At 39.6% G+C, this 23638-nt stretch overlaps 1 protein-coding gene across 1 annotated transcript in view; it reads right to left on the reverse strand.

The window, feature by feature from the left end:
• LOC120920168 (lecithin retinol acyltransferase-like) overlaps positions 1-18198 on the reverse strand; it is a 35409-nt gene extending 17211 nt beyond the window's left edge. The window contains exon 1 of the mRNA XM_040332105.1: positions 17532-18198. Within this exon, the coding sequence (XP_040188039.1) occupies positions 17532-18062 (531 nt within the window). The 5' untranslated portion in view covers positions 18063-18198. The remainder of the gene's footprint in view (positions 1-17531) is intronic.
• Positions 18199-23638: the final 5440 nt, after the last annotated feature.

The following is a 23638-nucleotide window of genomic DNA, read 5'->3' on the forward strand; positions in this document are numbered from 1 at the left end:
TTAAGTGTATGTTTCATAAAGAGTAAGGAAGGAGTAGAAACTCTGTTAAGTATTTATTAATGTATGTGTCCTGTTTGCCCCTTCTGTTTGCCTTGGTGACCATTGCTGCTAAAACAGAAAGTGATGGGAAACCCTAAATCTTATGCCGCGTACACACGATAATTTTTCGGCTTGTAAAAAAATAAGTTTTTCAGCCTCTAGAAAAAACAAAGTTTTTTCAAACTTCATCATTAAAACGACGTTGCCCACACACGATCGTTAAAAAAAAATGCTCGAGCAAAGCGCGGTGACGTACAACACGTACGACGGCACTATAAAGGGGAAGTTCCATTCGGATGGCGCCACCCTTTGGGCTGCTTTTGCTGACTTTGTGTTAGTAAAAGACGATTCGCGCTTTTCTGTCTGTTACAGCGTGATGAATGTGCTTACTCCATTACGAACGGTAGTTTTACCAGAACGAGCGCTCCCGTCTCATAACTTGCTTCTGAGCATGCGTGGGTTTTTCACGTCGTTTAAGCCCACACACGATAATTTTTTACAACCCGAAAAACGACATTGTTTAAAATGTCGTTAAAAAATGCAGCATGTTCGAATTTTTTTTGTCGTTTTTCAGAACCCGTAAAATGATGTGAAGCCCACACACAATCATTTTAAATTACATTTTTTAAAAACTTCATTTTTTTCATGCCGAAAAATGATCGTGTATACGCGGCATTAGAGTTGTCATTAAAACAGGAGGAGAAGAGAAAAATCCCCACCTCACGTTGTAGAGGTTTCATTTTACTTTCGGCTATGTCTCTGGGACATGATTTAAAGGGAAATATCCCCAATAGGACACAGACAGCAAAAAAGCAACTCTCTACATTTCTTGTCCAATTTAATTAAAGGGCGTGACCAGTTATTGTCTGTACGCTCTCAAAATTCCTTTTTGTGTGTGTGTTTTCCCGATTCAATTTATATTGCCTCACTGGTGTTACTTCAACTTGTGTGACCTCATTCCTTCTTTTCCATACCCCTTGCTTATACCCAAAATGTTAAATAAAAAATTATAAAAAGAATAACTCACATGACTTGTAACCCCTCCCCACTGTATCAAAAATTAAAAAAAAAAAAAAAAAACTGTGTCCATACCATACATACATTTTCATAACAAATTGTCAACAGCAAAGAGTATAGATGATAAACAAGATGGTTATTTTCTCTTTAATGATTTTATTAGGTTTTAACCTCCCTGGCGGTATGATTCTTTCAGAAAAAACATGCTGAAAGCGGTACCATTATTTGCAAGGAAATTTGGCGTTTTATATTGTAGGTCTGTCATTTTTAGAAATAACTCACTTAAATCTGACCAAACAAGCTTCTAATAGGCATCCCGGGTATGACATTTTTTTAAAAACAAAATTATAAATTATAATATAATAAATAATTATAAATAATTATAACAAATAATAATATAATTATAATAAAAATTATTCAATAATGTAATCAAATCAAAATCACTGAAATTTGCTCAGTTGCAGAATTGTTGCTGTCATTATTTTTTTTTTTTTATGACGAATTTCCCCACAAATCGCTATCGCACAATTCTGCAAGTGATTATAATTTATTATCGCTGTTTTTTAGCTGATCTAAAACTATTTTTGACATAAAGGGACACTTTTGGTTGCTATGGACAATCTACAGTTTGCAGGGAGAAAGAAACGTTTTTATTATATAAAATGACATGCATGACACAGGACAGACCACTAGGGACAAGGGGGGTGTGTTTTTTTTACATACAGTACTGTAATCTATAAGATTACAGTATACTGTATGTATAGTGTTTGTTTACTTTTTTGAATTTGGCGCCGTTCTCCGTCCCCGTGCGTCGTAACGTCGCAGGGAACGGAGATCGGCGTCACACGGAGGCACTGTGTGAATCGAGCGAGGTCCCGCTCGCTCACACAGCGCGGTGGCATCGCTGGATCCAGGGACAAGGTAAGTAAAACTCCCTGTACATCCAGCGAGGCGAGCCCGAGTCTGACTCGGGGTTACCGATCCTAGCCCAAAAATCTCACCCCGAGTCAGACTCGGGAACACCGCCCAGGAGGTTAAAAGAGTAACAATAGAAATAAGGCGGAGCAGCCCCATGTACAACATTAGGTTACAAAGTATGAAGCCTCGTACACACGACCGAGAAACTCGACGGGCGAAACACATCGTTTTGCTCGTTGAGTTCCTTGTTAGGCTGTCGAGGATCTCGGCGAGCCAAATTTCCCCATTCCCGTCGAGGAAAAAGAAGACATGCTCTCTTTTTGGCTCGACGAGATCCTCGACAGTTTCCTCGTCGAAAAGTGTACACACGACCAGTTTCCTCGGCAAAAAAAAAAACCAGCAAGTTTCTTGCTGTTTTTTGCCGAGAAACTCGGTCGTGTGTACGAGGCTTAAGAGAACAACAGTGTTAACATTGTTCTGGTGGTCTAGACTTTTTACATATATCGGCAGTACAGCCATCCATTTCATGAGTGTAAGGAGTGTAGTCAGAGGCTCTGCTGTGTGTGCTTGTTGGGTTCTGGAGGGATAAAAGGGGTAACGTTTGGCAGTAGGGGGTGATTTTAATTATATTGGACAATAGTTAGAATTTGAGGAGACAGGAAGGGAAGAGAGGTTGTCCAACCAACCAAACCAAAATTATGAAATAAGGGTTGGGATAGCCATGTCTTGTCTATTGTTTGTTACATGGCTGATGTTATTTTACAATGAGGGTTTGTGACATGCTCCAGCATTCTGTTGAGAAGGGCTTCCCATGGGTCTTTAAAAGGTCATGCTACATTTGATTTTCCTCACAGTAAGATCCATTAAAATAGATCTGCAAAAATATACACGAGAAAAGGGAATGGACAGCATAGGAAAATGCAAAAAAAAAAAAAAAAACATAACAGGAATAAAACACACATTTTAAGTAAGCCAGTCTAATTAATATTTTTAATTCACTGGCCTGAGTAAATACCTGGTTAGGAAAAATACTAACCAATGGCTTCTGGCACCCAAAGACCACAGAACTGCTGCCAAATGGCCACATTTGTCTATAGGGTTGCAACTTAAAACCAAGGGGTCTAGGGGGGAAAAGGTTATAGATTCTCATATACACAAACATTATCTGTAATTTTCCTTTTATAATCATGATTCATATATGGATTACACCAAACTTCCCTGTCAAATGCCCTGTACACACAATCAGTTTTCCTGACAGAAAAAGTGCAATGTGAGGTTTTCTTGGTAGGAAAACTGACAGAAAAAGTGTGATAGAGCATACACATGGTCGGTTTTCCTGACAAAAACCTCACATCGCACTTTTTCTGTCAATTTTCCTACCAAGAAAAGATTGAGAGCAGGGTCTCAATTTTCGTGACAGGAGAAATTCCTATCGCAAATTGCGTTCATCTGTATGCAATTACGACGTGCAAAAAACGTGCATGCTCAGGATCAAGCAGAAGAGCCGAACTGCCTATTGAACTTCATTGATCTCGGCTCGTCTTACTTGTACATAACCGCGTTCTTGACGTTGGGAATTTCAGCCAAGGTTTGAGTGACCGTGTGTATGCAAGACAATTTTGAGCCGTTTTCCTGCTGAAAAAAAACACAGTTGTCCTGTCGGAAAAACTGATCGTGTGTACGAGGCATTAGTTGTCTTCTGGATGTTGTAATTGTTCTTTTTGTGATTGTTCACCTCTATGAAATCCTATCCTAACCATTGTACCCTTACTAATATGGTGTCTGTTTTAACTACTCACATTTAGCAAAAATGGTTACCACTTAAATGGCTACATCTGTTATACCCTACACCACTTGGTATCATCCTTTTTTTTTTATTTAATAGAATTTTTGTAATTTTAGAAAACAGAGTTAAGATAGCTTTCCGATGACCTGCTAAGGCAGCCTGTAACATTAATGAACAATGCTATCAGTCTTTAAGGATCTTACAGTCCTCTGCAACTGAGAGCTAGATAGCACCCTATCCTAAATTGCTAGGGATGAAAAAAAAAAAGCAACACCCCCAAAAAGGGAAAAACATGTGTACCGTGGCAAGGTTGACATCACTCTTATAGATAATATGATGTTTTTTACTGTACTAGTTCTTTAAAACCCACTAAGTTCAAGCTCCTTAAACCCCACAATATCATTTTAAAAGATAAGGCAATACAGTATAGCACAATATCAACTGTGGGTATGAGATTCTGTATTTGTAGGCTTTCTATTTATTCATTCTGTTTGTTAATTGTTTCTATTGTTTACTATAAAAACAAAGAGTTACCTAGTGAGGGTTGGAGTTGGGTCTGGAGATAGATGGGAAGGTTAATGTTGTGGTTTTAGGAGGATTCAAATTAAAGCAGAGTTCCACCCTAAAAATGAACTTTCTATTAACAGCTTGCCTTTAATGCAGGGGTGTCCAACCAGTGGCCCGGGGGCCACATGTGGCCCGCGGAGCCCTCTGATGTGGCCCACAACCTCCTGCTCTGGGATGGAATAGATAAGAATACTGTTATTAAGGGTCAGTTTATTACTAAGATGACAGTGTATATATGGGCATATCTGTTCTACAGTGGTTACCGGGCTGCTTTCAAACTGATCCACAGATGCAGAACACCTACAGTTTACCTGAACTGAGCCATAGACTTCTGTTAATAACTGCAAATTTGGTGAGGTTTCTGAAAGTGCACCAAACCTGCAGAATATAATAGAAGTCTATTGCAAAGTGCAGGAAAGCCAAAGGTACACTGCGTTGCACCCACGGTGCGAGTAAACCGCAGCGCATCAGTGTGAAAGCAGCCTTGGGCCCCTTTCATACCGTCAGTTCGACCCAATTGGATCCTCCATTCACCTCTCAGCAGTGGCAGATGTTAACCGACTTGTGTCCTTTCTCCAATCCAATCCTTTAAAAAAAAAATAAACAAATAAAGGTGTATAGTGGGTTGTGTCCATATCCACTCTGCATATGCAGAGCTGACACGGACCTGCCATCTGCCAACTCCGCTCAATTTGACCCGCGACCGGTTACCAAGTCGCTTAAAGCGGGAGTTCACCCATTTCTAAAAAATTTTTTTTTCTTCCCCTAGATTCCTGCTCGTTCGGTCTAGGGGAATCGGCTATTTGTATTAAAATAGGTGCAGTACTTACCCGTTTTCGAGCTGCATCTTCTTCCGTCGCTTCCGGGTATGGTCTTCGGGAGCGGGCGTTCCTTCTTGATTGACAGGTTTCCGAGAGGCTTCCGACGGTCGCATCCATCGCGTCACTCGTAGCCGAAAGAAGCCGAACGTCGGTGCGGCTCTATACTGCGCCTGCGCACCGACGTTCGGCTTCTTTCGGAAAATCGTGACGCGATGGATGCGACCGTCGGAAGCCTCTCGGAAACCTGTCAATCAAGAAGGAACGCCCATTCCCGAAGCCCATACCCGGAAGCGACGGAGAGGATGCGTCTCGTAAACGGGTAAGTACTGCACCTATTTTTAAATAAATAGCCGATTCCCCTAGTAATAACGAGCAGGAATCTAAGGGGGAAAAGTGCCCTCTAAGGGTGAACCCCCGCTTTAACCTCCCTGGCGGTATGATTATTTCAGATTTTAGGAGCTGAAAGCGGTGCCATTAGTTTGCAAGGAAATTTGGCGTTTTACATTGTAGGCCTGTAATTCTTACGAATAACTCACTTAAATCTGTCCAAACAAGAGTCTAGTAGACATCTCGGCTATGATAAAATTTGAAAAACAAAATCATAAATTATAATATAATAAATAACTATAAATAATTATAACAAATAATAATATAATTATAAAAAAAAATATTCAATAATGTAATCAAATCAAAAACACTGAAATTTGCTCAGTTGCAGAATTTTCGCTGTCATTACTTTTATTTTTTATGACGAATTTCCCCACAAATCGCTATCGCTCAATTCTGCAAGTGATTATAATTTATTATCGCTGTTTTCTAGCTGCTCTAAAACCACTTTTGACATAAAGGGACACTTTTTGGTTGCTATGGACAATCTACAGTTTGCAGGCAAAAAGAACAGTTTTTATTATACAAAGGGGGGGGGGGTGTATTTTTTACATACAGTACTGTAATCTATAAGATTACAGTATACTGTATTTACTGTGTTTATTTACTTTTTTGAATTTGGCGCCGTTCTCCTCGCCCCCGTGCGTCGTAACGTCGCAGGGAACGGAGATCAGGGGAACACAGTGCATCGGGTGGAACATCCGGCCACCATGCACTGTGGAAATACATCGCTGGATCCCAGAGAAAAGGTAAGTAACCCTTTCCAGCATCCAGCGAGGCAATCCCAAGTGTGGTTGGGGTTACCAATCATAGCACAAAAATCTCACCCGAGCCACATTTGGGAATACCGCTAGGCAGGTTAAGTGGCCCCCATGCTTCAAAAGGTTGGGCACCCCTGCTTTAATGTAAAAAAAAAAAACACATTTTTTTACTTACTTCTATCTGGCTGTTACTAGGCAGAATTTGTAATCTTCCTAGTTACTGGTTCTAGGTGGTTCAACTTCCTGTCCTAAGACCCCATTGCCTCCTGAGAAATTATGACACTCATTTCCCAGGAGTCTCGGGGCATTACTGTGTCTAAAAATCGCCCAGCATGCACCTCTCCCTGAAAACCAGGAAGAAAAAAGAAACTGGGCTTCACATGCCCACACATATGATGGATACGGCGACAACGTGAGCTGGAGGATATAAGGCAAGTGTTTACAATGATTTCTGGAACGATTGGGCAGCTATTAATATATTTTAGGGACTATTTAATGTGATTAATGATTTAATGTGATTAAAAAATGATGCCCGGAACCCCGCTTTAAGGGGGTTGCAGGAAGAATTAATGTGAGGGATTCTGAGAGGGTTAGTGTTCGGTTCATAGGAGGGTTAATGTTAGGACTACAGGTTGTGTTAGTCATAGAATTACAAGGAAGTTTATTTGGAGGATGGGGCTTAGGGTTGCCCATTACTCTGTGCTCTGAGGCCCCGTACACATGTCCGAGAAACTTGACGGGCAAAACACATCGTTTTGCTTGTCAAGATCCTTGTGAAGCCGCCGAGGATCTCGGCGAGCCAAGTTTCCCCATTGACTAACGAGGAAATAGAGAACATGTTCTCTATTTGGCTCGACGAGATCCTCGTCGGTTTCCTCGGCCAAAAGTGTACACGCGACCGGTTTCCTCGGCAGAATACGGCTCCCATCGAGTTTCTGGCTGAATTCTGCAGAGAAACTCGGTCGTGTGTACGGGGCCTGAGAGTCCTATACCAATCAGTACAAGTGCCAATAGCCAGAAACTGAAAAGCATATCTGTATTTTTGGTGCTCATACACAAGTTTTGTGCACTGCTGTCTACAAGGACGTTTCCCATTGGGGAAGATTTACTAAAACTGGAGAGTGCAAAATCTGGTGCAGCTCTGCATAGCAACCAATCAGCTTCCAGGTTGTATTATCAAAGCTTAATTGAAAAAGCTGAAGTTAGAAGCTAATAGTAAAGCAACCCCATAGGGTGTCATTTATTTTTTTGTAGAGTAATTTGTCAAAATGCTTCATTGCTTCCTTTAAAGTTTTGAAGTTTTTATCATAATACACTTTCAGGCCTAGGTGCTAGGGAACACTTGAGACGAGTTAAGAATGAACACAATTTACTCCTTACTACTTATGTAATTCCTGTATGTAAGCATCCTTAACATACTCCAGAGCTAATCTTACATCGTGAAAACGATTAACTGGATTAAGACATGGTTCACATCTTTGTGCTGGACAAATATGGGCTAAAAGTTCTATTATAGACAGCTTTTGTAATAGTTAGGTGCCAATGTCTTTATGATGAAAAGGAAAAAAGAACACAACCTGTTTATCTATGACCAATTTAATTGCCCATAGATCTCTGCTGACATTTTATTAATTATCTGCATTGAAACAGTTCAGAATTACACAGAAAGTAACAGTCTTCTGGTGTCCTCAGTCTGATGGTCTGTATCATTCAACCCGCTTCCACTGAGCCTAGGTTGTCCTGGGCCTGTTACTGGACAGTGAAAGAAGAAGCCACACAGTGATGAGAAGGGCTAAGCAAAATGGGCAAACTTCAGATCGGGACCGTCTGCTGTATGTTATCAAAGCAGCTAGGTTTGCCCAAGATTCCCATCAGCCAGCTTATTTACAACAGAAGCCAACAGTAATTACTCAAAGTTCACCAAACTGTGAACAGGGTGGGTTCAATCCAAACCTGAGGCCTCGTACACACGACCGAGTTTCTCGGCAAAAACCAGCAAGAAACTTGCTGGGAGATATTTTTTTTCAGAGGAAACCGGTCGTGTGTACATTTTTGTCAAGGAAACTGTCGAGAAAATCGACTAGCCAAAAAGAGAGCATGTTCTCTATTTCCTTGACGGGAATGGAGAAAATTGGCTTGTCGAGTTCCTCGACAGCCTAACAAGGAACTCGACGAGGAAAACGATGTGTTTCGCCCGTCGAGTTCCTCGGTCGTGTGTACGAGGCTTCAAGCTCCACCTTAGTACAGAGCTCTTATCCCTGCCACCCTGCTTTCTCTGTCTCTGCATGCTTCTTATCAGCACAGGAAACTATTTGTTTATTGTGTTGCTACTCCCTGTACCACTCAAGCGCTGCTATACAGGCACATAGGCTGATACCAGGACACATTTAGGCTTATGCTGGCCATAGACTATGCAATTTTCCTTCCTGCAACCACAGGATCTGGCAGGGAAAACCGTCCCCCGCCGGGAGAATAGCAGCTAGCGATAATTGCAAGTGAATCCATTGATTGATCAACTTGGTACATTTCAGCCTCCTCATACACAGTTCGAATCTTGGATGGTTCCTGCTGAACTGGTCGAGATTTAAACTGTCTATGGCTGGCCTTTCACTGCTTATCTTCAAGAAAACACTTTTAGTGATGTTATATTGATTTCACAGTTGCATTACTTTTTTTTTATATATATATTTATTTACCATTTTCAAGAAGTAAGAAAATAATACAGATATAGACATTCCCCAAAAATATCTTGCAAAACATACCGTAAATTGTCATTGTCTGGGTTACACAATTAGGATGTAAAGATAACACCAGCAGTCTAATAACATAAACATATGCAGGGATCCCTGTATTGCTCACGTAGGTTACAGAAGGGGAAACTTGGGGAATGGATTGGAGTAAAAGGGGAGAAACCAAAGAAAAGAAAGGGAATGATGAGAAAGCCACCAAGAAGGGGACCACAGAGCAGAAATAAGGGAATGATACAAACCATCCCTCTCCTAAAGGAATTAAACAATAAAAGAGCATAAAGCACAAACACAGTGTAAACAAGACTTTCCGCAGGTCAGTGAGCCTCACTATGGAGCATAGGAAACAAAACATAGTTAAACAAGACTCCACAATTATAACGTTAACTGTTTATACATGTCAGAGGAACAAAAATCTATCCACAAGGCCCAACACTTGTAGAATTTTGGGTAAGTATTTGAGAACGATGCCTCCACTTCTCTGCCTTTCAGTAGTCATTTCTTGACAACAGTTGCATTACTTTTTGTCTTTTATATCTGCCCAGATTTCAGCAGATAACTATTTAAAATATTTAATTTCATGAGGAAGTAATAGTGACAGACTGTGAATAAAACTGTCCTTATCTTATGTAGCTTTGCTAATTAGACCCAGCACTGTGTCTTTTCCAGCACTCAGCACAAGCTGAATGACTCTGGCATAACTGTGTGACAGGTTCATCTTATATGGAGAGGAACTAATATGAAGAAGGATATATTGGGACCTTAATTATGCAGATTAGAAAATCTAAAGGCAATTTCTTTTGATGAAATAAAACATGACAGAAATATGGTTGCTGTCCCCGCTGATTTCCCTGTAAATTTTTAAGATCCATGGGTGTCATCCTTAGCTCTCCTATAATACTTTGTGAGTCACAGACCCAGACCAAGCATATTACAACACATGGATGCCTGGGGCAGCAACGTGGTTAGATCTGTCACTGAAAACGCCAGTCAGTGAACAATGTCCCTGTGCAATGTAACTTCATCTTCATGAAACATTTGCCTGCAACTTGGTAAACTTACTAATGCAGTATATGCATGGTGAAAATCTTACTCCTTTTTTTTTTAACAGACAAATGTGAAGAACTGTTACCAAAAATAAGCTGTATAACCTCAGTGTAAAATAATGATGAACATAATTGTCACAATGTAGCATTACATAGGAGTTGATTTACAAATAGACTGTTCACTTTGCAAAGTGCAATTGCACTCTGCTAGAGCAGTTGCTCCAGAGCTTAGTAAGGCCTCGTACAGACGAGAGGATATCCGTTGGAAACGGTCCGCCGGACCGTTTCCAGCGGACATTTCTGCTCCCGATTTTGATCTGATGGGCTGTACACACCATCAGATCAAAATCCCTGCGGAAAACATACGCGGTGACGTGCCGCGCCGTCGCTGCGACGATGACGTGGCGACGTGCGCGACCCTGGAAGGTAAATACTTCCATGCATGCATCGAATCACTTCGACGCATGCGAGGGATGGGGATCACTTGGACTTATCCGGTGAGTCTGTACAGACGACCGGATCAGTCCAACGGACAGGTTTCCAGCGGGTAGATTTCTTAGCATGCTAAGAAATTTTTATCCGCTTGAAAACCGTCGGCTGGAGAAATCTCCGCCGAAAAATGTCCGCTAGGCCGTACACACGACCGGATTTGTCTGCTGGAACTGATCCACGGATAAATCCCAACGGACAGATCCGGTCATCTGTACAGGGCCTAAGAGTGGAAGCTCTGCTGATTTCCATCATCCAATCATATGCAAACAAAAATGCTGTTTTTTTTCCTTGCATGTGATTGGGTATTCTTTGAAAAGTGAAGGTATACCTCATTTACTAAGCTCTGGAGCAACTGCAAAGTGCACAGTCTATTTGCCTTTAGTAAATCAACCCCATAGTCCACAAATAGCTCCAGCTGAGTGGACTGTCTGAAATTATCAGGTCACATATACCCACTCTATGACAGTTTATTATAGGGGATTTAAAGTGAAGTGACCCTGTGACCATTATCCATATCAAATCACATGCAGGAAAAAAAACAAAACAAAACGTTTGCATATGATTGGATGAAGCAAACACAGGATTACTTCAATTCAATTCACTTTAGTAGGCCAACCTCACAGTATGAAGGCTTTTAAATTTAAATTGTGAAAGGATAATTATCCAGCCATTAAGCATTAGGGAAATTGTTTAATGTTTACGTTTCTATTTCATTATGCATCCACCATTAGGAGATACAATTAATTATCCTGAATTGCCAGCTACAGTAAGGATCCTTTATTCCCTAAAGAACACATTCAGTGCAGAATCCTCTGGTGTATTGAGAAAAGAAAAGTGCAGGTGTTTATCTGATGTACACATACAAAATACTGGCAATATTAAAAATATCAAAGCAAACTATAGTTTATGATTTGTGAGTACACAACTCCATCTTAAAAAAATGCATTTATTTACTTGGCCTTCTTAAAGTTTGCTACGCCTAATAGCTGCCGTCCAACTTCCAAGTTGAACGACACTAATGCCTCGTAGACACGATGAGATTATCAGATGAATGATTTTTTATTTATTTTTTATTTTTTGCATGCTAGTCTCATATCGAAAATGAAGAGGTTACTAAACTTCTGAAAATTCTCATATGAAAGAATACAACTTTGGAAGTGATGTGCTGTATTGTATTGTAAGGTATTCTTTAGTTTCTGAGCATGCGTAGTCTTGCTCTTACGATTTTTGGTGGAGGAAAACTGTACAGAGTAAATGAAAATCGCAGGTTCTGGTATCGTACGAGAACAATTTTCATGTTTGTCCCTTCGGATAATTTTGGATGATCTGTCGTGATCAGCTCTCGAAATTTGATTCTCTAATTGCGTGTACTAGGCTTTAGCCTCCCTCAACCCAGAAGTGGGCACACAGGCAATTTATGGTTCTATCTCTTGTAGTCCTCAGGACTACAGATGGTTTCCAGGTGGTCCTTTACTCTTGAACCCATTTGAACAGCGGTGCCACACTGACCCACACTTGCCGTGCAGGATATCACTCATATATACCTTGTTGTTGCCATCTACAGTGCCTCAGCTTTTGATGTACACTCAACAGTGGGCAACAGACTTTGGAAAGACAAGGAAGAAGGTTTCGCATATGGACCCCAGTGAAATCTTGCATACAGAATAAACTAGCTGTCCAAACCAATAAAAAAGTCATAGCAAATCGATACTTAGTACCCATCACAATCCCTTTTTTTGTATCTAGCTACTCTCCCCACTGTCTTTTGGGGATGTGGATGACTGGGAACATTTTATCACGCTTGGTGGTTGTGCCAATGGCTCAGCAATTCCGGACTGCTGTTTTCTTGCATGGAATCATTTTAATCGTTCTATAGCTGAAACTAAATCAAGGATCACGCAGACTATGGTGCATGAGAAAGAAGAGGCCAGGTTGTCTGACACAGTGCAAAAATACTCAATGTGGTACCCCAGGTACTTTCTTCCAGAATTGACATGCACTTGCTGGGACTTCAGGCTTGGTTTGCCCCTTTACCCACCCTTTTTTCTCTATGTCCACTCTTCCTTCTTTTCTCCTCACTCCCCTTCCCGCCGCAGAATCTCATTGGTCTAAAAGAGAGGACCAGCCAACGAGTCATATCTTGTTCCTTTCTGTTTTAATAATCCTAACAATAGTAAACTAGTCCTAGACTATGGTATATACCCGACTCGATACCCAGTTGGTTCCTTATGGTAAGAAAAAACACAACCACTGTTGTTATCTCAATCTTTGAGATGTTTCTAAAGAAATTTTAAAAACTGAATAATAAGCTATTGAACTAAAAAAAAGACAAGCATTCCTAAATTAACAACTGCTGAAATAAAACCCACTGCAGAATAAGTCATCTAAACATAGTTCTCAAACACTCTAAACATAAAGATAGATTTGCATAAAAAAATGGAACATTCAGAGCTCATTCACATTTATGCATTGCATGTAGCACATAATGGCATACAAGCTGCTGTGTACTGCAGTGCCATTCAATAGCGTTTATCTGATTCTGCAAGATTAAATTCTAGATGAAAGTGATCAGATGAGTTAAGAAATCCAAGCTGATTATGGATAAATCAATTGATTTTAAAATAACCACTTTAGATGTGATTACCCTTTTTTTCAAAAATAGATTTACATTGTAGGCAATATGACTGATAAAGGCAAATTCGCCAATGGTGCGATTATTTAAATATTTGTTTTGGACATCCAACTAATCAAAATGATTGTATCGAATAGTAAATCACATGCAAGATATATATATATATATATATATATATATATATATATATATATATATATATATATATGTGTGTATGGCCATCAGTATATAAACTATTTAAAACTATATTTGTCATTAAAATTTTCTGCAGAATTCCACATTAAACAAAGCCAATCCATTGACTCTGCCCCTTTTTTTAAATGTTTGTATGACAATAAACCTATGCTTATCCCAAAAAGGCTTGCCTGGAATAGTAGATCTGCAACTATCTATACATAGTAAGGCTGCCCATACACTACGCAGTCTGATGATACATTTTCATTTAGATACCAATAACTATGTAGTACAAGGGTCTGCCTGATTTGATACTAATTGAATTGATTAGATTTGTCCTCATATTACAACGTTTTTTGGAAACCTAAAGGAGTTTGTAAAGAGATTGTACAATTGGCTTGCATAGTATATGACCAGCTTTGGAATTAGATCTGTCATATAGACAAAATCTACCCACCATAGTGCAGAGTGAAGGTCTCTTTGACTGGATATGATTTGAGTGCACTGATTAGGTAGATCTTTACACTACATAGCCAAGGTTTGTGGCCACCACTTCTACCTATATAGACATAAATATGTGGGCAACCCTTCCAATTCTTTATTAGTAGTGTTTCTAGTAAAGGGTACATGTATTACTAGAGCATACAACGGCAATTGTGCACTTCCCAGTCTTGTGGTAACAGTTTGCAGAAGGGTCTTTTTTTTTGCACACAAAGCCAGGTCCATAAAGACATGGTTTGCTGTAAAGAAACTTAAGTAGCATACACAGAGCCATGACCTGAGCCCTACTGAAATCCTTTGGGATGAATCAGAACATTAATTGTAAGCCAAGGCTTCTCATTCAACATCAGCATTTGACCTCACAAGTGCTCTTTTGGCTAATTGGGCACACATTCACAGAAGACACACTCCCAAATCTTGTAGAAAGCCTTCCAAGAAGTGTGGGGCTTTGAAGAACAAAGGGAACCATCTCCATATTAATGACATGATTTTGGAATGGGATGTCCAACAATTTTATATAGGTGTGATGATCAGGTGTCTGCAAACATTTGCCAATATAATGTAGTTGTTGGTAAACTGTGTTAACCTGAAAGATGTGGCTCTTTCTAGAGGCACCTGCTATGCACAAATTTCCTCCCTGTCATACTAAACAAACTTACTATGTATGCATCTACCTACAATTTGACCCAAATAAGGACATCTTACAGTTATAAGAAAATGTTCTTATAACTGTAAGATGTCCTTATATGGGTCAAATTGTAGGTAGATGTATACATGTTGCATAAATGTTGCTTGCTGTTTTTTTTTTTTTGCCGAGGAAACCGGTCGTGTGTACACTTTTCGACGAGGAAACCACCGATCTCGTCGGGCCAAAAAGAAAGCATGTCTTCTTTTTCCTTGACGGGAATTGGAAAATTTGTCTCGCCGAGATCCTTGGCGGCTTCACAAGGAACTCGACGAGCAAAACGATGTGTTTCGCCTGTCGAGTTCCTCGGACGTGTGTACGAGGCCTCATAGAAGCAGCTCTTTGGACCACCAAAAGACTTTTGAGATAGTTTTTTTTTATATTTTATATTGCTGATTTCTGTGTCTTATAAGATAGCTCCTATTTATCTAAAATCATCTTAAAAGTTGCTAAGGTAACCCAAACTGCCAACAGGGTTAGACCTGATGTTAGAAAGTTGGGAACTAGCAGAAAAGCTAGTTGTGGTGCACTATTTATGAATAAAAATCTTAAAGTGTAGATTTACCAGGTCTTGCCTGCCCACAGTACATTTACTGTGGGCAGGGGGCACGGGTAAGCTAGATCACAGACATGTATGTCACCCAGCACTGTGCCATCACTTGCCCCCACTATGCCATCACTTGCCCCCACTGTGCCATCACTTGCCCCCGTTGTACCATGACTTGCCCCTCACTGTGCCATCACTTGCCCCTCACTGTGCCATCACTTGCCCCTCACTGTGCCATCACTTGCCCCTCACTGTGCCATCACTTGCCCCTCACTGTACCATCACTTGCCCCTCACTGTGCCATCACTTGCCCCTCACTGTGCCATCACTTGCCCCTCACTGTGCCATCACTTGCCCCTCACTGTACCATCACTTGCCCCTCACTGTGCCATCACTTGCCCCTCTCTGTGCCATCACTTGCCCCTCTCTGTGCCATCACTTTCCCCCACTGTGCCTGAACTTGCCCCCCAGTGCAATCACTGCAAACACTCACTTTTTTGCAGGCGGTGACAGTCTCCGTTCTGCGAGCGTCAATGATTTGAAAGCCGCGCCTTCTCCTCAGACTGTCCTGTGTTAGGCGGAACACAAATCTTCCCAGCAGCGCCTCTGTTCTGTGTTCTGCCTATCACGGACGTCTTCTCATCTCGTCCGAGGATGAGAAGGCATCTGTGATAGGAGGAACACAGAACAGAGGCGCTGCTAGGGAAGATTTGTGTTCCGCCTATCACAGAACACTCTGAGGAGAAGGAGCGTCTTTTAAATCATTGACGCTGGCAGCACGGAGACCGTCCCCGGCGTATAAGACGACCCCCGACTTTGGATGCATGTTTTTGCATCCAGAAAGTCGTCTTATACGCCGGAAAATTCGTTACATACACACAGGGCTCTGTACACAGATCAGTGTTCTGGCTGATTCATCTTCCTGCAAAGCAGGGAGAAAAAAGCCAGATCTGTTAGTGAAAGCAGCACATATTATACGCATTACACCTGTTAGGCACACAGTTAACCCCCTGAGTTCCCCTAGATGTTAACCCCTTCCCTGTCAGTGTCATTAATACAGTGTACAGTATTATCACTATCACTAATCACTGTATTAGTGTTATAATTGATGTCAGTGTCAGTTACTCAGTTAGTGCACCTCCCAGTAGGGGTCTTCTAGTGCCAGATTGCCTGCCACACTTTCACAGTCCCACTATAAGTCGCTGATCACCACCATTACTAGTTTAGTGTCATACTGTAGCTGCGTAAATTCTAGTATACTGTATATACTATTGTTTGTAGATGTTAAAACTTCCACACAAACCAATTACACTTATTGGGATTTTTTTTTATCACAGACATGTAGTAGAATACATTTTGCCCTAAATTCATAAGGAAATTAGATTTTGTTATTGGATATGTTTAAAAACATAAAGTAGAAAATATATATTTTTTCAAAATGTTTCTATAATAAAAAATAGCAAAACCTAGTGGTAATCAAATACCATTAAAAGAAAGCTCTATTTGTGTGAAAAAAATTATATAAATTTAATTTGCGTACAGTGTTGCATGACCACGCAATTGCCAGTTAAATTAGCGCAGTGCTGAATAAAATGCTCTGGTCGTAAAGGGAGTAAAACCTTTCCGGAAGTCATATTTAGAAAAAAATTGTTCATATATATATATATATATATATATATATATATATATATATATATATATATATATATATATATATATATATATATATATATATATATATATATATATATATATATAGGTATTTTAAAATAACTAGTTGTACCCAGTAAATGCACACATATTTTTAAAAGGAAAACCAAATTAAAGTAGACATATACCGATACGGTATGCCAAATTTTAACTAATATTCAAACCAAATGTTGTTTACTCTTTGTGGTGTTTAGTAAGTTAGAATAAAGAGCAAATTGTGAAATCTGAAGGTAAATGGTATAGCTTGAACTATTGATACATTTTTTTAAACAGAAAAAAGGGCCTGACAATAACATTTGGTTTATTATTTATCAATGATGCTTGTATTTGATTAATAAATCATTCATTTTAATGATGTGAAAAGGAAACTGAAAAAATCATCAATTTTGGTATTATGTAGTAGAGGAAACTAAATTGGAAGAGTGCAGTGAAGATTGTTTTGGGGAAAACACTGACCTATACAAAGGCAAATCACAGATGAATACTTAACATGGCTGACATACAATAAAATAAAATGCAAATGATGTGTTTCAGGACTATACATTGCTATAAGGCTATGATTGTGATCGCCCCCACCCATGCTCAGCAATTACATGTATATTATGCTCTGCTTACATTGATCACACACACAGCAGGTGGTACATCTGCATCCAGCTATTTACTTGGTCTGTGAGCTTTTTTTAAAAAAAAAAACAATTTACCTTATCTGTCTGCAAGCTCACTGGGATGCCATATCTACAGTAGGTTACAAAGTGCTCACAGTTGTCCCACAGTAGACTATAGGATGTGGTCCCCACCAATTTCTCAGCCCTTTGGGCCACTTCTTCACCAGAAAGAGGTTTGTTGCTGATGCTCTGATCCATGAGATTAATAATAATATCTCCACCATAAGCGAAGTCCTGCACGGTGTCCACTCTGACACTTGCCACTTTAGCTAGCACCCCTGCAATCAGCCTTTTGTTGGTCACCACATTTGTGACAGAACCTTTGGTGTGCGATAATACTGGAAGAATATCAGGTATCAAATGTGCAACACGGTTGTCTCCAAGGTAGATTCCGAAATGAACAAAAAGAGTTCTCGGAACTTCCAGAAGGTCACCCCTTGCGAACAAGGAAATCTCATATTTGTTGCCATTTTTATCAGTTATTGAGTTGCAATTGGATTTTAGCTTTATAAAAATGAATATCTTGTCTAAAAGAAATGACAAAACAGACAACACTGGATTTTTCATCTTCAGTAGCTCTTTGCTGGCTTACTTGTGGTTTTAATGAACTCACATTCTTAGCAAATCCTGTATTTCATCTTGGTATGTGGGTTGGGACCTGTGCCTTAAATTGCTAAGAAGGATTGGTTTAAATTGTAGGCAGCTCTCAAGACAACTTTGACACTCATTCTGTACACTTAAAAAGGAAGAAAATTGTACTTGTGAAAACACTATTAGCATATCATTAACTCTTCCAACTTACATGTCATAGAAACAGTATTTATCCTATATTCATTAGTCATCCACAAATGCTGCTAAACCAGTAGGTAAATACCAAAGCCCAACTTGCTTCTTTCCAAAGAGTGAGTAGTAGCTGGCCCGTAGCCAAGGAACAGCAAAAATAGCAACAATTTTGTGCTATAATAACACATCGTAAAATGAATTATACTCATTGCAGATTTAAAGTGTTATGGATGACATCAGAAATTTTACTCCTAAGAGATTACACCAAGTCAGTTTCATTTCATGCCATTAATAAATGATACAGAATAAAAAATGAAACAAAACAAAATAAAAAGTTAAGAACATAAAAATCGTACAAATATTGCCAAGCCTAAAATTTCTTTTGATAGTCAAGCAAAAAAAAAATGCAAACTGAGTTTTTGAATTAAAGCAGCACATTCATGAAAACTGAGACAGATTCCTTAATGAATAAGACTTGTTAAGATCCTTTTGCATTTGAGAAAGTACAGATCAGTCTATTACATGAACAACATAACATTACCTCAGGGATGACCGTTTACCTCCTTCCCTCCGTTTGCATTGATGTAGTTGGAAAATAAAATGTTTTGTATTACACTGGTTGTACTTTGGATGATACAATAAAGATCGTGTCAAGTGCCATTGCATTATAATAGGGCTATCACACAGAAGATCTGAGATATGATACTGTCTGTTTGGTAACCCACACATTTAACCTTGTGTTCATTTGGATCTCTGCTTTTGTGACCTTAACGTAAAATAAACTCAGATATAATGTAAATGTCTGGACGCTGCAGCATCACCTTGTAAATTAAAAACACTTGTTGATACAAGAGGACATTTTCTTAAAAACTGTGTTTTCATATGCTGGTAAATCTAGGGCATGAAATGACACAACAAAAGCCAAACATATAGTACTGTTGCCCAGAAATATTAGAAAAACCAGAAAGACAGAAAAGGAAACGGCTTCCCCTATTCTTAAAAACTGACATGAATCAGCCATGACAGCCTAGTATTTAAACTTAGGCCTCGTACACACGACCAAGAATCTCGTCGTAAAAGAAACGTTGTTTTCCTCGACGAGAATCTTGTCAAGCTTTCCTTGCATACACACTGTCAAGACAAAATCTTGTCGTTCTCAAACGCGGTGACGTACAACACGTACAACGGCACTATAAAGGGGAAGTTCGATTCCACTGGCGCCACCATTGGGGCTGCTTTTGCTAATCTCATGTTACCGCGTATTAAGCAAAAGTTTGGTGAGAGACGATTTGCACTTTTCAGACTGTTACAGCGTGACGAATGTGCTATCTCCATTACGAACGCTACTTTTACCGAAGGTGCGCTCCCATCTCATACTTTATTCTGAGCATGTGCGGGTTTCTAAGCATACACACGAACGTGTTTCTCGTCGTAAACCAGCCCGATGAGGAACACGACGAGGAAATTGAGACTCCCGACGAGAAAAAAAAAGCATTTTCTCTTTTTTTCTCGTCGAGATCCACGACAGTTTTCTCGACGAACAACAAACACACGTCCGTTTTTCTCGTCAAAAATGCTCTGCCAGCATTTTTCTTGATGGATTTTGCAGAGGAAAACGGTCGTGTGTACGAGGCTTTACAGTAATTACGTGGAGTGCTGTAAAACTATTTCAAAAGTATGCTGAAACAAGAATTAGGTGGATGCTGGTCAGTTCAGTTACAGACAAGTAACATGTGCACAACACAAATTACTATAATAACCCCACAAGTAGATGGTCAGGGGAAAAAATGACATAGCATGAATTACTTAAAAACTTAGGACTAAAACAGTCCATAGAGTCCATGAAAAAGTCCAAACACCGATGGCTGCCACCACATGGAAACAAAAGCCAAGTTCCACTCCTCTGCTCCTTCCGTGGCTGCACTGTGTGTCTCGCTGCTCACTGCTGTGGTTGGTGAACAGCTGTAGGGTGGTGAGAACCAGAACAAGGCTTGGTGTGCAGATGCTAGGTGGCATCACCAGATTGTGATGTGTTTCTTGAGCATGTGCGCAATGTAATCTGATTTGTCATGCTTGAAAAAGGAGCGCAGCTACCACAACACATGTAGCGTGCATGCTCAGGAAACGCGTCGCATTCCGGTGATGTCATCCCTCCATGCTGCCTAGCATCTGCACACCAATCCTCGTTCTGGTTCTCACCATTGTACAGCCGTTCACAAACCACAGCAGTGATCAGCAAGACACACAGTGCAGCCATAAGGCAGGAGCAGAGGACTGGCGTAAGATTTCCACTGATGACACCCCTTGGGACCCCTTACTATTGATGTGCCCAATGTACTTTTTACGCATGTGAGTTGCCAATTGGGTGCTTACCATTAAAGCTGTTTTTATTCCTACACTTAGAGGCGCCTCTCTCTTTGTTTTTCTTTTGGTCAGTTCAGTTATCTCCTGGTTTGTTTATTGTATTGGAGATGGACATACTGGTTTTACCCTTTCATAGTTACATAGTTAGTCTGGCTGAAAAAAAGATACAAGTTCATCTAGTTCAACCAATAGAAGGAAAAGAATTTAAAGTGGAGTTCCACCCATAAATATAACATTACATCAGTAGTTTTAAAAAAAAATTCATTAGTCCTTTAAGAATTTTTTTTTTTTTTTAGATGCCTTCAAAGTGTTGTTGTTAGGCAGAATAGTTAATCTTCCCTCTTCCTGCACCTAGGTGCTTAAGCTTCCTAACCTACACCGCACAGACTCCTGGGAATGTAGTGGGTGTAACTTTCCAGGAGTCTGTGCACTCCCCAGTCTCAAAGAATCATGTGACTTGGACAGTACAGGTGCTGAAACCTGATCTGAAACCTATTACACTGCTTGTACAGCACTGAGCATGTGCGAGATCTGCAAGGCTGAAATCCAGGAAGTCATACAGTCTGGCTTCATGATGCACACACTTAAGATGGCCCCAGTCAATTTCTATTTTATAAAGTGTCTAAATTCTGTAACAACCTAACAAAACAGACCTTAGTTTACAGACTAACTTTACTAGAATACATTAAGCTTGTGTATTACAGGGGTATTTATATTTAAAAAGTGAAATTGTGGCCGGAACTTCGCTATAAAATAATTTTATATATATATATATATATATATATATATATATATATATATATATATATATATTCTTATATATACAACCCTATACTCACAGTTGATCCAGAGAAAGGTAAAAAATGCCACTAAGGTACGATCCAATTTGCTGCAGCAGAGGGAAAAATCCTTCCTGATCCCCCAAGAGGTATTCGGATATTCCCTGGATAAACTTTACCTATAAATGTTATTATCCAGGTATATTATGTTTATCTAGAAAGATCCAGGCCTTTCTTAAAACAAGGTGTGATCATGATATTTCTCACTTAACTTTAGGCTGAGCAATGATTTACTCTATTTAAGCAACACATCTGCATGCTTTAAAATTATAAAAAGTATTCCTACAGCTGTAAAGCAGCAATTGAAAAATATTGCGTTCCACTATATGATTAAATAAAGCAGCTGAAATCTCTACAATGGTTATACTACCAATATCTTTTCAGGACCAACGTAAAGGAAACATAATGAGGTCTCAAGGCATGCCTTAAGAGACAGCTTATTTGTAAAGGAAATTTGGTTATAATTGTTTCATAGCAAAAAATGCCTTTTTGGGAGACATGGTATACATCTACTACTCATCTATCAATCATTTCATTGGCCAGCTGTCTATATAACTGAGTCACACAACTGATGCCTAATGACAACTGGGCCTGAAATCTTCATTCTACTGTTTCTTCTATAATTGACTTGTTATTTCAAACTACTATTTCAAAATACACTGATAACCTACCTAATTGGAGAGAAAAACATTAAAGTCAAATAAACTTCTCAACGGGTTTATACGATCTTCTCTTGGTGGGATGTGCTTGCTGTGTATTTGTTTAAAACACTTATATACATATACGTTTAGATCTTTTGCTGCCAGAGACATATTTTTAATTCTTCACACACATGCTAAAATGCTTTTTTTGATAAGAAAAATCCTCAAAACATATACTTTTTGAAAACCAAACAAGTGCAGTGCTTAAAAACCCTGAAAATCATATAATATATCTTAACCGCTTGCCGCCTGCCGCACGCAGATATACGTCTGCAGCATGGCACGGACAGGCAAAAGGACATATATATACGTCCCCTTTAAAAAGCGTTTTTTGCGGGCGCGTGCGGGTGTGGCGGACTCGATCGCTGTGGGCATACCCACGATCGTCTCACGGAGAGATAAACACAACATCTCGCTGTTCTGCCTAGTAAAACTGTCACTGATCGTGTTCCCTGTCATCGGGAACACGATCAGTGACGTGTCACAGCAAGCCATGCCCCCCTACATTAAGAATGACTCCTTAGGGAACACTTAATCCCTACAGTGCCACCTAGTGGTTAACCCCTTCACTGCCAGTGTCATTTTCATAGTAATCAGTGCATTTTTATAGCACTGATCACTGTAAAAATGACAATGGTCCCAAAAATGTGTCAAAAGTGTCCGATGTGTCCGCCATAATGTCGCAGTCATGATAAAAATCGCTGATCGCCGCCATTACTAGTAAAAAAAAAATATTAATAAAAATGCTATAAAACTATCCCCTATTTTGTAGATGCTATAACTTTTGCGCAAACCAATCAATAAACGCTTATTGCTATTTTTTTACCAAAAATATGTAGAAGAATACGTATCGGCCTAAACTGAGGGAAAAAAAAATTATATCTTTTTTTGGGGATATTTATTATAGCAAAAAGTAAAAAATATTGTTTTTTTTTTCAAAATTATCGCTCTATCTCAGAGGTGATCAAATACCATCAAAAGAAAGTTCTATTTGTGGGAAAAAAAGGACATCAATTTTGTTTGGGAGCCATTTCGCACGACCGCACAATTATCAGTAAAAGCAACGCAGTGCCGAATCACAAAAAGTGGCCCGATCATTAAGCAACAAAATTGTTCCGAGGCTGAAGTGGTTAAATAAATGTGAAAAAGCATATTTTATATAGTGTCCATTGGAAAACTCCCATATAAAACAGAAAGTCCCCAGGATATAAAATGATGTTAACAATTGATGAAAAGTCTTCTATCAGTGACACTTCCCAGTGCAGCAGTGAAAAAATATAATGTGATGCCAGTGCTCATCCTTCACCAATATGCACTTCAGCAATCAATCGATCAATCTTCCATATATACAGTGCTCAGCTAGGGGGGGGGGGGTTTCTAAACAAAAGATGCTCACCACGCAGAGCTACAAGTTTGTATATTAAAACAGCTTTTTTTTTAAAGAATCCATATGGTG

The sequence above is a fragment of the Rana temporaria genome, chromosome 1 (genome assembly GCF_905171775.1).
Source record: "Rana temporaria chromosome 1, aRanTem1.1, whole genome shotgun sequence".
NCBI lineage: Eukaryota > Metazoa > Chordata > Amphibia > Anura > Ranidae > Rana > Rana temporaria.